This window comes from Ambystoma mexicanum, chromosome 11, assembly GCF_040938575.1.
Source record: "Ambystoma mexicanum isolate Mex_15411 chromosome 11, UKY_AmexF1_1, whole genome shotgun sequence".
In the NCBI taxonomy this organism is placed as follows: Eukaryota; Metazoa; Chordata; class Amphibia; order Caudata; family Ambystomatidae; genus Ambystoma; species Ambystoma mexicanum.
Genome location: NC_090934.1, coordinates 1,003,689,755 through 1,003,703,608, shown reverse-complemented (window position 1 = coordinate 1,003,703,608; position 13,854 = coordinate 1,003,689,755). Strand labels below are relative to the sequence as shown.

The following is a 13,854-nucleotide window of genomic DNA, read 5'->3' as shown; positions in this document are numbered from 1 at the left end:
ACTCAAGCCAGCTCCACTAAGTTGCCTCACCAAAGACAAGGACCGGGAAAAGCAGAAGAGTCTACTGCCATGACAACTGTCCTTTATCCAAGCCTGAAAAAGTCACCAAAAAGCCAGAAAAGCAAATATCCTTTGATGGGCATTTGTTTGTACAAGAGCTGCCACCAGATCCACTGAAGTCACTTTCTTCTGTCGCCAGGATCGAGAAACTTGTGACCGGGTCTGCTGTCACCTCACCGCTTGAACCGTCCTGTAGCAACTGCTTCTTCACTTGAAAGTACTGTCCTGCTCCTGATAAAACTTACCTGGAGTCTCCTTGTTGAATCCTGTGATCCTAAGGGCTGTATATAGCCTGCATCTTGCACCCCTCTAGGTTAATTAGGGTGGACAACCTATTGTGCTCTAATACTGCATTAGGACATTGGTCCTTGGGGCAACCCTTCAAGGAAACCTCTTGACTTCCTTGACTTGTGAAACCAAACTTTTACTTACCTTCAAAACCAGTAAGAGATTGTGTTGGACTCTGACACCCTGAACCCTGTACTCTGTTGTCCCGCATTTTCTGCCCAATCTCGTGCCACTGGTGGCCCCTCTGATGAGAGACTCTCATAAAATAGGTCTGGACTCTTTAAGACAGCTGGAACAAAGTTACTAAAAGTTATAAGAGTTTGGAAAGGTATGCATATATGTTTCAGATGGATTTACTATGTGATTTGCTACTAAAAAAGCTATTCTAGTGTAACTAGAACTGTGGTTTATTCTCCATTGACCACTGCAAGTGTTTGTCTATTGTTTTACTGTCTTATATTACATACGTGACTTGCAAGTTACAACAGTGTGCCTTAGTTTTTATATATCTTCTAAGTGTATCAGTGTTTTCTTGGACTAAGTGTATGCTCTGAGTTCTTTGTACCTCACTACAGCCCTCCTCCCTCCTTAGACTAATCCTGGCTGCTCGCCATTCTACCAAACCCTTGTGGCAGTCAGCTAAACCTAAGTAGTCTCAGACAGTACTTTTGCAAAGGACCCTATGCCACCAAAGGCTAAGGCTGAGCTGCCCAGTTCGGGCCACCCCAAATGCCCTGGACTGGGTAGCTCCCCCCTCTTCAGCCCGGCAGACACGTGCACACTGCCTGGGCCCTTTAATGAAAGGAACATGTTCAGTCTGGCCCCCAGGTGGGCAGGCAGGCGTCAAGACCCTTCAGTGCAGGGGCTGCTCTGGACACACAACCCAGGTCCACAACAATGTAGCTGAATAGCCCCCTCACACGGCCCGACATAAAAATGTCTATAGGTCCTGCTCAAGGTCATGGCCACCGTAGGGAGTTCTTTTATTTGTCTTCTGTCTTTCAATTCTCATCTTTCCTTCTTCCTTTTCTTGTTTCTTCTCTTCCCATCTAACTTTTTTGCTTAACGGTTTCTTTTTCAGTCTATTCTTGGGGAAGAAGTTCTTTTCGTTTTCTCTTTTGTTAATTTCAAAATTCCATCCAACCGCAAGGTGGGCTAGATGGATTAGTCCAATACCGATACAAACACACACATAAATAAAACACACAAACATACACTACATGAAATAAAGTACTTTATTGCAAAACCTTGATCTCTGTGTCTTTATTCATAGATTTCCCTTAGGCGACAAATATGCAGCCCTATCTAGCCATCCCTATTTGGGCCATGGCCTAACCCTGCATGTACCAGCAGCAATGATCGGACTTTGGCAGAAAGGAGCATGTTGTTCCTGAAGGTAGTTCACATCAGGGGAGTGGACAATATGAATGCAGATAGGTTAAGCAGGAAATTCCCAGAGAAAGGAGAAATTACATTACAGAGTCAGATCTATTGGGAGATCTGGCAGAGGTTCAGGACTCCTTTGATAGACCTGTTTGACTCCCCTCTGAATGGAATACTCAAATCAGAAAATTCTTCTCCGGGTTTCAACCACCAGGAGCCAATGGTATAGATGTGATGGTGTCGGAGTGGTCCCAGACTCTAATTTATGCAATTTGTCTGATTCCTGTGATCCCAAGAGTGTTTACTCAAAATCAGGGACAGCAGAATTACTGTGATATTAGTGGTCCCATTCTGGCCAAGACAAGGCTGGTTCTCTTCTCTGATAGAGAGGCAGATAGAACCAAGATGGTTAATCCCAAAGTGCCCCTTCACTCTGAAATATCTCCAGGACCACATCACATTCCAATTAATTCAATGATAAGTGTGGAAATTAAAAGGAGGAGTCTACAGCAGCTAGGTTTATCTTCCTAGGTGGCAGAGGCAGTACAGGGGGCCAGGAGGCCCTCTCCTCTTAGAGGATATGATCTACACTTGGATACTTTTGGGTCATGGTACGAGAGAAAAAAATATTTGAGCGAAGCAATGTGGGTTCCCCGACAGTCTCCAATTTATCAATTAGGGAGTCACAAAGGGCTTAGCGTTTTTTTTCCCTAAGGGCACAATGGTCAGCTCAGAGAGCACTGTTCGTCAATAGCAGAGGGAGATAAACTTGTATCTAAGCTTCTTAAAGCCTTACAAACTCTAGACATGTGGTTATATCTGGGGATCCTCCATGGGATCTGCCCATGGTCCTCGATATACCTCAGAGGGTGCCATTTCAAACTCTTAAGTCAATTGATGTGAAACTGCTAACTCTGAAGTCCACCTTCCAAATTGCTATTTCGTCAGCTAGGTGACTGGGGGAATTTGGGGCCCAACTATGCAGACCTCCAGTCCTGAAGATTAGACAGGAATCGATTGTTCTGACGTGTGACACAGCCTTTATTCCCAAGGTGGTTTCTAAATTCCATAAATCACAGGAGGTAGTGCTCCCGATGTTCTTTCCAAATTGATGAGGGTAATGGCTACTTCATGAGCAAGTGCGCAAGGGGTGGTACTTAATTTGTAATTTAAGAATATTTCATCTCGTATTGCAAATCAATCCTTTTTATTTTTTATTTTGTACTTGGCACTTAATTTGGTTTTTACTGTAACGTTCTGGGGGAATATTTTTAAACAGTGTACTGCCATGGGATAGACTGATTGCCAGTCTTTTATTTATGTTGTTGGGCATGCATCATCGTGCGTCATTCCCATTCTCTCTTCTGCACGGCATATATACGCCAGAGGGAACACCAGCATAGCGGATGGGCGCAGCGGGCGCACCAAATGACCTGGACGGGCCCTGGGCTCCAAGCCTTTGCCAAAATTTAGAGACACTTTTTTTACCCCATTTAAGCGTTGCTTCAAGGCATGTTTATGCATGTAAGGGAGTAGCAATGGGGACAAACTATGCTCCATCACTGGCCAATCTCTTCATGGCACAATATGAACAAACACACACCCTGAACAACAACGATTTTATAGGTAGCATCATTATCTGCAAGCACTATATTGATGATATCCTCATCATATGTCATGGCACCAAACGGAGTTTTGAGAATTACATACAGTACCTAAATGATAACGCCTATGGCATTGCACTGACAGGACATTGCAGCAATACCAGTATAGATTTTCTAGATCTGCACATATTCATAGATCATAACAAAATAGAGACAACAACATACCGGAAGCCTACCGAAGAACGACATTACATGCAAAGAGTTGTCATAGAAGATCTACTGTGACCAACATACCAGTAGGGGAGTTCTACCGGGCATGTCAAAATTGCAGTAAGCAAGAGCAATTTGAGAAGGAATGCAAACTACTCACTGAGAGATTCCAAGAGAGAGGATATCTTAAAGAGATTAGAAGACAGAACCACAGAATTATACAGGTCTAACATCCTACAAACTGCTGCTAATAGATTGAAGAGTAGAAACATAACCATTGACATCATCACACTATATTTAAAGGATGCACATAATGTGTAAAAATTGGTGCAAAAATTATGGATTCTGATCTTAAACAACACATTGCACACAAACCAAAATGTATGTTTACACGAGCACCAACGACCAGAAATAAACTATTTCCATAATTTCTCGATACCAGCAACCGGGTAACCAGAAGTGGCAATGACTGGTTGCGGACTGTAAAAGGTTTTCACAAACGTTGCTCCTGCAGCATGTGCAGGTATGCTCATGCAGATTGTGACACATTAATTAAGGAAGATGGCTTAGCCATCAAGATCAAAGATTTCATCAACTGCAAGACAACTTTAATTGTATATGCAATTATCTGCGTGTGCCAGAAACTATATATAGGGAGCACTATAAGATAAATGCGAATTAGAATCAGAGAGCATCTAGCAAGTCTTAGTAGTCAAGAACCCAAGCTAATGCTGCCAGTACACTGGCAAACATGTCGCCATATACAAGACTAGAATGATCTCAGGTTATAGGACTAATGAAAGCCAAGCATGGCAAAAGAGGTGGCGATTTAAAACTCAAACTAAGACGTATGGAATCGAAATGTATTTGTAACTTACGCTGCACCTCGATGGGCAATAATACGGAACATGAGATGCATGTGTTCTTGTGAAATCCAACTTTCTTAAAGACATGCAAGAGCCAGGGTGCCCACTGCATGTCCGAGTCTCACATGCTTTTCCACAAACGCGACTCAACAATGACGGCATGCAACAATGTTCGACTTCATAAACAAAGCGCAAACATGGCGCCCGCCAAGCCACAAGGTGCCGGGGAATCTTCCCCACTCTAGGAGGGATACCTATTAAGGTAAGAATGTGGGTTTCCATTTAGATAATGTCAAGGGCAATTTTTAGGCCAACATCTTAACATTATGCCACGATTAAAGTCAGCAGAAAATATGTAAAGGAAAGAATGTTTTACTTGTCTACAGGGACTCTATATGTATTTTAGGGGGGATAAAGCGCAATAGGGGAGTTCACATAGTAGTGTTCCCTCAAGCCAATTGCCAGCAGGATACTAGTGTAGGCACTGTGCACTGCCAATCAAGAAACTGAACTTATGGGTTCTACCCTTCCCCTTTTAGGAATTTATAAGGGATTGCCTATATAGACGCCAAGAATCCACTGGGAGAAATTACTAACTAGAACACAGAGAAGAAGCAACTTCTGAAATTAGTCTACACCACTCACTTTGAAGAACTATTATTGCAAGTATAGGGTAAGTGATGTAATGGGTATCGTCCTATTACTATTTGCTTACACATGCCTATCGAATGCAGAATGTACTTAAAATCAACATCATTAATTTCACTCTCCATCTTGTTATACAGAGATCCGAAGATTACGTTCTATGGTGAGTGAGCATACCCAACCTAATAATAATGACTAAGAACACAATATTATAGCTACAGAGCCCTCAAACTCCATATGGGGACACTACAATATATGGTACCAACACTGAATGCTATTTTATGGGGACAAGCCACACTGGAAACTTGACATGGCCTGCTAATTTTTAGATCCACTTTCAAACACTAGCTCCTAATAGTGTTAAGAGCAACACCCTAAATAAATGCATGACCAGCACCTAGAATGGGGATACGACCAGCACCTAGAATGGGGATACTTGTACTATGAGCCACACATTTGTCACAAGTAACTTGCTAATGTAGGACAAGAATCATCAACAGCACTAGCAGAAACACACAAAGACAACCTAGAACAAAAATAATGCTACGGAATTTGGGACTGCCCATTTATCACATGCCTGATCTATGTCTCATTGTTTTCTGTCAGTTTGTTTCCTGTGCTTTTACTGCCTGCACGAAAATAATGAACATGGTATGTAACAGCAAACTTATATTTTTTTTAATTTGAACTGTTTAATCTGATGATTTCTACTTTTAAAAACACAAGTTCAAACTAACAGCCCTGAGGATGGCCTGTGGCCGAAACACATGTCGTCTATAAGCAGGCATTGGCTGCAAGCAGACATCGCCATCAAACTACGAATAAACTATATTCAAGACAAACTGTGTTTCCATGTGATGATCGCATCATACCACATAACTGGGCTAATAGTGGATGATATTAAGATACCCAATATCGAGCAATAGATATTTTGCAGGCCAAGCACGACCCGCCAACCAAATACAGATTAACTCTATGCACGTAATGATTTGTTATCTTGTGCCCCTGCACTTACTAAGCGGCCTCCTGGTTTCCTGGAACTCAGCATTTTAGATGCTGCCCTACATACACCTGTGAGTGAAGGCTCTCTGGATAGTAGGAAAGGCAGGTTGTGCAGAGCCAATACATCTCTGAGGGTTTTTTTAGTCAATGCTAGATCAGCAGTTTCTCACTGTATTGATATTAATATGCTGCTTAATGACCTTTGTCCAGTCTTTCTTGGTTTACGGCTTTTTCTGCTCCAGACATTGTGCAGATGCTGCCTTCAAAATACAGCATGCTGCAGCTTGATAGACCACCCCCCCCATTGCGGGCGGGGGCTTAGCTTCCATTTTTCTTTCTTCTCTAAATTGTACTGCTGTCCCCTTAAACCATAAGCTACCTTGCCAACTTCATTTATTTATGTTGCAGCCCTCTGCTAATGTGTCTATCGATCTCCTGCTGGTTTATCACTCTCCAGCACTGTCAATGGCTAATTTCATGTCAGAATTTGCCCAACTAGCCGCAGACTTGTTACTCACTTATCCTAAACTTCTCGTAATGGGGGACTTTAATGCCCATGTGAACAACCATAGTGACCTTCCACGGACCGTCTGGGGCTGTGTCCCACACTTCAAAGCTGTATCAATGTCGGGCCGCCTCCTCATGCCACGTTGCTTGTCGCCCCACGTTGCTTCTCTGGGTACCACTCACCTTCGCCCTCAATCGGCTCCTCCCCCGGCCCCACGTGTACCCAATGCCCTAATCCTCAATATGGCAAGATATCTGGTACATTCAGTGGGGGAGGTGGGGCTAGCCCCACCGTAGGTCTCCTGCTGCCTCAGCACTTTTATTTCCAGTTATCACTGGCGCCCAGCCCCCCTCCGGGGTTGGAAAAACAAAGCTTGCTTATTTGGCCTGGAGCGGAGCAGAGGACTGCACGTCCCTACTCACAGGCGACCATCTTGGAATCCTTGGCTAACACTTTTTTACCCCATCCCAATCCTTTTGTCCGAAAACTACATACTTCCCTTTTTAATCCTTCTTGCCACTCTAAAACTTGAGGAGAACCATCTCCGGTTCCGGAAGCACCTCAAGACCTTCCTCTTTTCTTCTGCCTTCGCTCCCCCTCTCTCCTGCTGATCTGTTCTCTCTTGGCACTGTGCACCTGGCCCCCCTCTATCTTTTGGGCCCAGGTACCTGCTCATCCTGCCACCCTCCTGCACTGCCTCCAGGCCACCCCTTGCACTGGGGTCTGTATCTGTACCCATACAGCCCCCCCTTTTTCTTCCTGCACTTATCAGACCTACCCTGTCTGCTGCCTTAAACCTAGCACTTGCAAATTGCTGGCTGCATTACCACTGTTTGTGCTTTTATTATTTATTTATTGTTATTTATCTGTTTCTCCTCTGCTTCGCACTTTCCACCTCTCCCCCTTCTATGCACTTTTCCCCCACCCCCTCTCCCATGCACTTGCACATTCTCAATGTCATTGGGCCTAGTAAGATCGCTGTTTTGTTCTCCCCTGTTCCCCTCCCTTGCCTTGTTGCGCTCTGAAACACTAGTGTACGAGCGCGATAGAAATAAAATATCAATCAATCAATCAATTCTTGAAACTTTACCTCATGGGACTCAGAAATAATTTCAACTACAGCGTCTCTGGGGCCGCGTTACCCAAGCTTCGATTGGGAACCTTTTGCTTCCACTGACACATGGGGTGGGGGGTCGACAAACAAGATCCTTGTACTGCACTAGTGAATGCTATGATTGGTACTGCCAATGCGCTGGCACCGGAGAAACTGCGAGTTACTCACCCAAAACACAGCTCCCTGGTTTTCTGATGATCTTAGACTGCTTAAACAAAGGTGCGGTCGTGCAGAGCGTAAATGGCACACTATGACTTGCGCGCCAAACAGTCCTATATGCAAGCACTTTTGGAGTACCATATCGCCATTAAAGCTGCTAAATCACAGTTTTATACTGATCGGTTCTCGACAGCTTCCTGTTCTGCTTGGAAACTATTCTGAGTGGCAAGGGAGCATTCTACTCTTGTCTCTACCTTGGCAGGCGTTCCACGCATGCAGGCCCAGTGTAACAGTATTGTCTCTGTCTTTGTCGAAAAATTCATTCCATTGGGACTGGTCGGGATTGCTCCTCAATCTTACACACCTTTCAGCAACCCTTGATGAGAACGAACCAGCTTAGTTCTTTTCAGTTTGAACCATTAACAAATCAAATGGTCTCAGCCTCTCAATACTCAGGTCGGCTTCTCCCATCGATCCGATTCCCCTGTATGTCATCCAATTTCTTCCTGATGAGGATATCGCCTTGTTCACGACTGCTTTGCACTATTCATTTACAACTGGGATGATTCCGATGTCACTTAAACATGCTACTGTGTCTACCCTGTTGAAGAAGGCTGATCTGGATCCCTCTCTGGCAGAGAACTATTGGCCTATTTATCTCCTTCCTGTACTCATGAAGTTGATGGAGGCTATTTTTGCACCTCAATTTTCTAGATTTTTAGAAACCAATCACTTTCTTCACCCTTTTTAATCTGGTTTTCGCCCTTCTATGGGTACTGAGTCTGTAATGATTGCCATCTTGGATGACATTGCCTCGCTTCAGGACTGCGGAGAGATCAGAGTTTTGATACTCCTTGACTTCTCTGAAGCGTTGATACAATTGGTCACGCTATTCTAATGCAAAGTTTGGAGACCATTGGGTTGGCAGGCTACCCACTCCAATGGTTCAGATCATTTTTGTCTGACTGGTTCCAGATCGTGTCACTGCCTCCCTTCAGATCTTCTCCAGCGGCCTCAACATGTGTGGTCCCCCAGGGCTCTGCCCTGTCCCCGCTTTTGTTTAACTTTTACTATTTGTGACTGCTGGCTGACCTTATTGCTGAGTATGGGGTCAGGGACGTCATTTCACCAAAATGGCAGGAGTAGCGGAAGTGACATCACACGACCCTTGGCCTCTGATGACATCACCGGAAGTGATGTAATTTGACCCCACCCCCAAGTGACATCACAGGCAGTGATGACGCACAACCTTCAGATGCGTCCAACACCCATGTTTCCACCCAGAACTGACTGCAGGGGTAGCAAGGCAGACCACAGGAGTCCCCTGGCAATCCCCAAATGACGTCCCTGCATGGGGTACATTTTTACAGCTATGGAGACGATACGCAGATATATTTTTCATTTAAATACCCAAGGGTCTGATCCTCCTGCCAAACCGTGGAACTGTGTGTCTGCCTTTGGGGACTGGATGGCCATGAATTGGCCAAAACTCAATGGGGACAACACAGGGGTGTTGGTGGTAGGGTCCCTTGCCTCTGGGCTCTTATGGAGTGCAGATTACTGGCCTCCCCCTCTGGTACCATGTCCTTTGTCTGTGGAAGCTGTGAAAAGTCTTGGAATCAGACTTCTCGCTAGTGGCTCCAGAGAGACACAAGTCTCCTCTGTGTGCCAAATGGGCTTTGTATTAAGGAAAATCTGCCATTCCTTCCTTCTGAGTCCCGGAACAAAGTGGTTACCTCTTCCATTATGGGATCATTGGACTATTGTAATAGCATCTACTTGAGACGGCCTGCGTTTTTGCTCCAATGCCTGCAGGTGCTGCAGAATTCTGCAGCGAGGCTGGATCCTGGAGCCCTGAGGCGGTGCCACTCGATGCCCATGCTTCTCCAGTTGTACTGGCTTCCTATTGAGCGCCGGAGTAGTTCAAGATGCTGTGTCTGGTTCATTGGGAAATATACAATAATGGAGTGGAATATCTATGTTCTAAGTAGACTCTGTGTAAACCGGTCAGAACCCTGTGGTCCTCGTCACAGGTTTTATTGAAGGTGCCGAGCTACCGCAGGGCTCGAGCCGGGGGTCGATCCTTTTCATTTTTAGCCCTTACCCTCTTGAACTCTCTTACTCTGTTTCTTCGTGAGCTTACTGAGCACCTTCAGTTTTGGAGAAACTTGATAACCTATCTTTTCTGATTCCTAATTGGCATGTCCAGCTGGTTTTCTCTCTCCCCTATCGATGGTACTAGCGCCAAGATGCCGTTTGGCCTTAGTCCGCGCTTTATACATTCTCATACAATACCATACAATTTGCAGAGCAGCCACTTGGGCTAGTCCTATCACCTTCAGGAGACACTACAAAATGAATGCCCCCTTCCCATTAGCAGCTGCTTGGGAAAATCCTATAGAAAAGTAATGGGACTAGGAAGAGGGAGAAGGAGGTAATGATCGAATTACTTACCAGTAATTTTTATTACAGCAGTAATGTCCCACCTCACCCTACCAAAGTTGGGAAGGGTCCCATCACTCAGCTAGTGAAGGAGAAACTGAGGCGGATGGGTAAAAGGCAGGGTTATATTTCACAGGGAGGAGAAAGAGCCGGGCCGCGGGAAAGAGCTCAGGAAAGGGGAGTTCCTGAGGAGAAGGTTGGGCGCATAGGTAAGTACTGTGATTAAGAAGAGTAAAACAAGGCGTAATGAATATTACCGGTAGGTAATACGACCATGACTTGTGAGTTAATGTGCATTACGCACAGAGCAATCCAAGACCAGAGTTCCTAAGAGACAAACTAAGCTTGCATCGCCCAACAAGGACGCCCAGATCTAGGCAGCGACATACGTTTGGAACCAAAACCCTACAACAAAAGAACATTTGGAGGTTCTTCTTTTTCTCACCTTGCCCCAAAACTTGGAACGAGCTACCAAGGAACATCCGTGACACAAGAAATCACCTCCTATTCAGAAAACTCCTCAAATCCTGGCTCTTCGCCCCATAACTAGAAGAACGCCTATACACAGCTGAAACATTGCTGAGACCAGAAACCTATCCCCCCAATCCCTCTAAGCTACCACCCATAAACAGATGTTAGGGACAAACAATCTAAGGCATATCAACTTACCAACAGAGGGATAGATATGATAAAACAATACCAAAGGAAAATCACAGATAGATCGGGATGGAAGGGCAAGGATGATATATCAATAACTCCTTGGCTTACAAACTGCACACAAGCAACAATGGACAATCGACAGAAAATAGAGAGCAAGGGAGCAGGTGATTTCTAATTTACAGCACCAATACCAGAGCAGGGGGCAAGACACGCCCCTACCTATTACACTAAGTTCAAAACAACACAGCTGGGAATGTGCCATGCCACCACTCATAACAATTAGATGGACAGGAAAGAAAAAGTGAAACATGCCTACCTATTGAACAACCGGATACATAGAACCAGAATTATAAGGACTAAGATACATATACCCTACTAACCCTATGCTCGAATCGCTGCATGCCTAACTCACACGAAAATCCACACAACCATCCCCTCGCTCAGCAAACCGCACGAACTTCAGCACACCACAACAAGAAACAAACAACACATATACCGCACCAACAGCACACAAGATCTTGCATCGGTCCGATATTCACACCAAAGCTCGGCGCACTGTGAAAACCGAACTGAAGCTGTCAACAGCACACGACTTTCTCACTTTCCTATTTCCTCTTGATATATGATATGATATGGCATTTGTAACGCGCCTATACTCAAGTGTTTCAAGGCGCGACAAACCCATTTCACCTGACTAACCCATTCCCGCCTTCTTGTTGCAGATCCGCCTGAGCGTCTGTGGACAAATTCCGTTGGTGATGGTGCGCGATACAAATACCTTTAACATTAACATTAACTTGTCTTGGGAAGCAGCTAAACCCTTGCATATAAACTGCTTCGCGCTACCAGTCGGAGGCAGACGCCCTTCCAGAGCTAAGAGGAGACCGGTGTCTATTTGCACAGCTATGAATGTCGGATGCAACGCTGAAACTCCAAAGTCACACAACAGAACAGGTGTATTTACAGAGCACACTAATATTCCTCAGGCCCATGGGGGTGCTCTGCAACAGTTGTTTACTTTTTATAATCAGTGACAAGTAGCAAATGGTGCGCTCCATATTGCTGTGCCACAGTATAAACTGTTTTTTTTTGCAACAACCACCAGCCTTCTTACTGTGGTAAGAGGCCTTAGAAAGTTTCTCCCCACTTCATCCTTTCCAATCACGACCCCTCTCCCCATCATTAGACTGACACAGGAGTCACCCAAAATGTCCTTTCGCCATACACATGTCACATGACCACCATGCGTGCTTGTTTGCTCCGGCCTCGTGCTCATGCGCAGTCACGGCTCATGACAAGGAAGGCAAACAATCGGAATTGAAGTAAAACTCACGGAACTTCCACGGCAAGCTGAGCTCCTATGGCCTCCAACAGACTCGGGGAGAGGATGTAATTATTCAGTTTTTCCACAATACACTTTTTCTGCCGAAACAAAGAGACAAGACAACTGTGCATTAGTCTCTGTGTAAGGAAGTGCCTCTTCCAGATGGGTATGGATAAGGTGTAGCGCATTCAGCTGACAGTCAGCACGAGAACACATGAAGCTTGCTCGGTGGGGAGAAACCGACCCCATTGAGTGCTCTATACACTAGTTTTTTTCTTAATGAAAGACAAACTTTCACACGAGGTGTGAATAGAGTAGACACATCAGTGAGCTGCTCTATTGCAGACTACCCATCTAGTCCAGTTGCTGGGGAACAGCATCCTCAACGCTTTATTGTATTACTTTGTTTAACATTTTTTTTTTAAATAAACTTCATTATTAACAATACAAATGCAAAAAAAAAAAAAACAATTCCCCCTTAACACAGATACATCTTGAATTCACATTCTATATCACTATATTCCATGGAAAAATGATTCGCATTGCTTAAAACCCAAGGTGTCTTTCACACAACTTCCTAGCTGCAAACAAAGTTTTGTCCTTTAACCATCCATAGAGAGGTGCATCATTTTGGTACAGCACGTTGTCTTGCAATAAGATTCAGTTTTAATGACTCCCAATCTGCTTAATGATACTATCTACACATGCCCCCGGGTCTTTGTTTTTCCGGTTGGGTAGAGTTCACAGCCGAGACACCCCTTTTTATTCTCACCCACTCCGTGTAGATGTGCAGCGAGGGCGTTCCAAATATCCCTACATTGTTATCTTTGTTGCAAAAGATGGTGGCGCAGCTCTCAGACTCTACTTCTCGAACGTTGATCATGTCTGTCAGATAATAGGAGAGAGTAGGTGGCCGCTTTCTCATCCAGTGCATGGATATACTTCTCTTGGCCAACGGTAAGTCCAAAGCAACACATTTTAGATCCCACACTTGCTTTTCGTGAAATAGGCACACCAGTCACCCTCCGGTGGAGAACGGGTTTTCCTCCTCCAGCATTTCACTCAACTCTGTCACAACCTCTCGCCAATAGGCGAAGACAGCACCGCCACACCATTTGTAGAAAACCAGAAGTGGGTCCTTGACAATTTTGGCATTGATCTGATTTTGTCTGCTCAAAAGTTGTAATCTGTTGTTGGGGTGCGCGGTGTATTATAGCCGTGGAATATGTTTATAATATATTAGAGCCAATCTACTGCTGATGGAGATGGTCCTATACAGCACGTAGACCTGAGTCCACTGATCCTCAAGTTCTGCATCCAGGTCCCTATTCAATTTGAACAGCGCCACAGGCTTAGGTAGAACCCTATTTTCCAAATTACATATATATATTTTAGATATTAGTCCTGATGTTAATGACGCTCCTAACAGTTTACCTACTAATGCATTATCTTCAGGGTGTCCATGCTATCCTGGCCATCGGCCCTTAAGGGACGATTTCAATCTTTGCTAGTGCCAAGACATTAGAGTCCCAGTTACCTCCGGTGGAATCCACAAAGCAGCATATGGCATTTTCCCCTTCACCATTAAG

The 13,854-nt window shown here is 44.7% G+C and overlaps 1 protein-coding gene across 1 annotated transcript in view; it reads right to left on the bottom strand.

Moving 5' to 3' along the window:
• The window catches only part of STRC (stereocilin), a 543,934-nt gene that overhangs the window by 258,392 nt on the left and 271,688 nt on the right, over positions 1 to 13,854 (bottom strand). Inside the window, exon 17 of the mRNA XM_069624197.1 lies at positions 12,275 to 12,363. Within this exon, the coding sequence (XP_069480298.1) occupies positions 12,275 to 12,363 (89 nt within the window). The remainder of the gene's footprint in view (positions 1 to 12,274; positions 12,364 to 13,854) is intronic.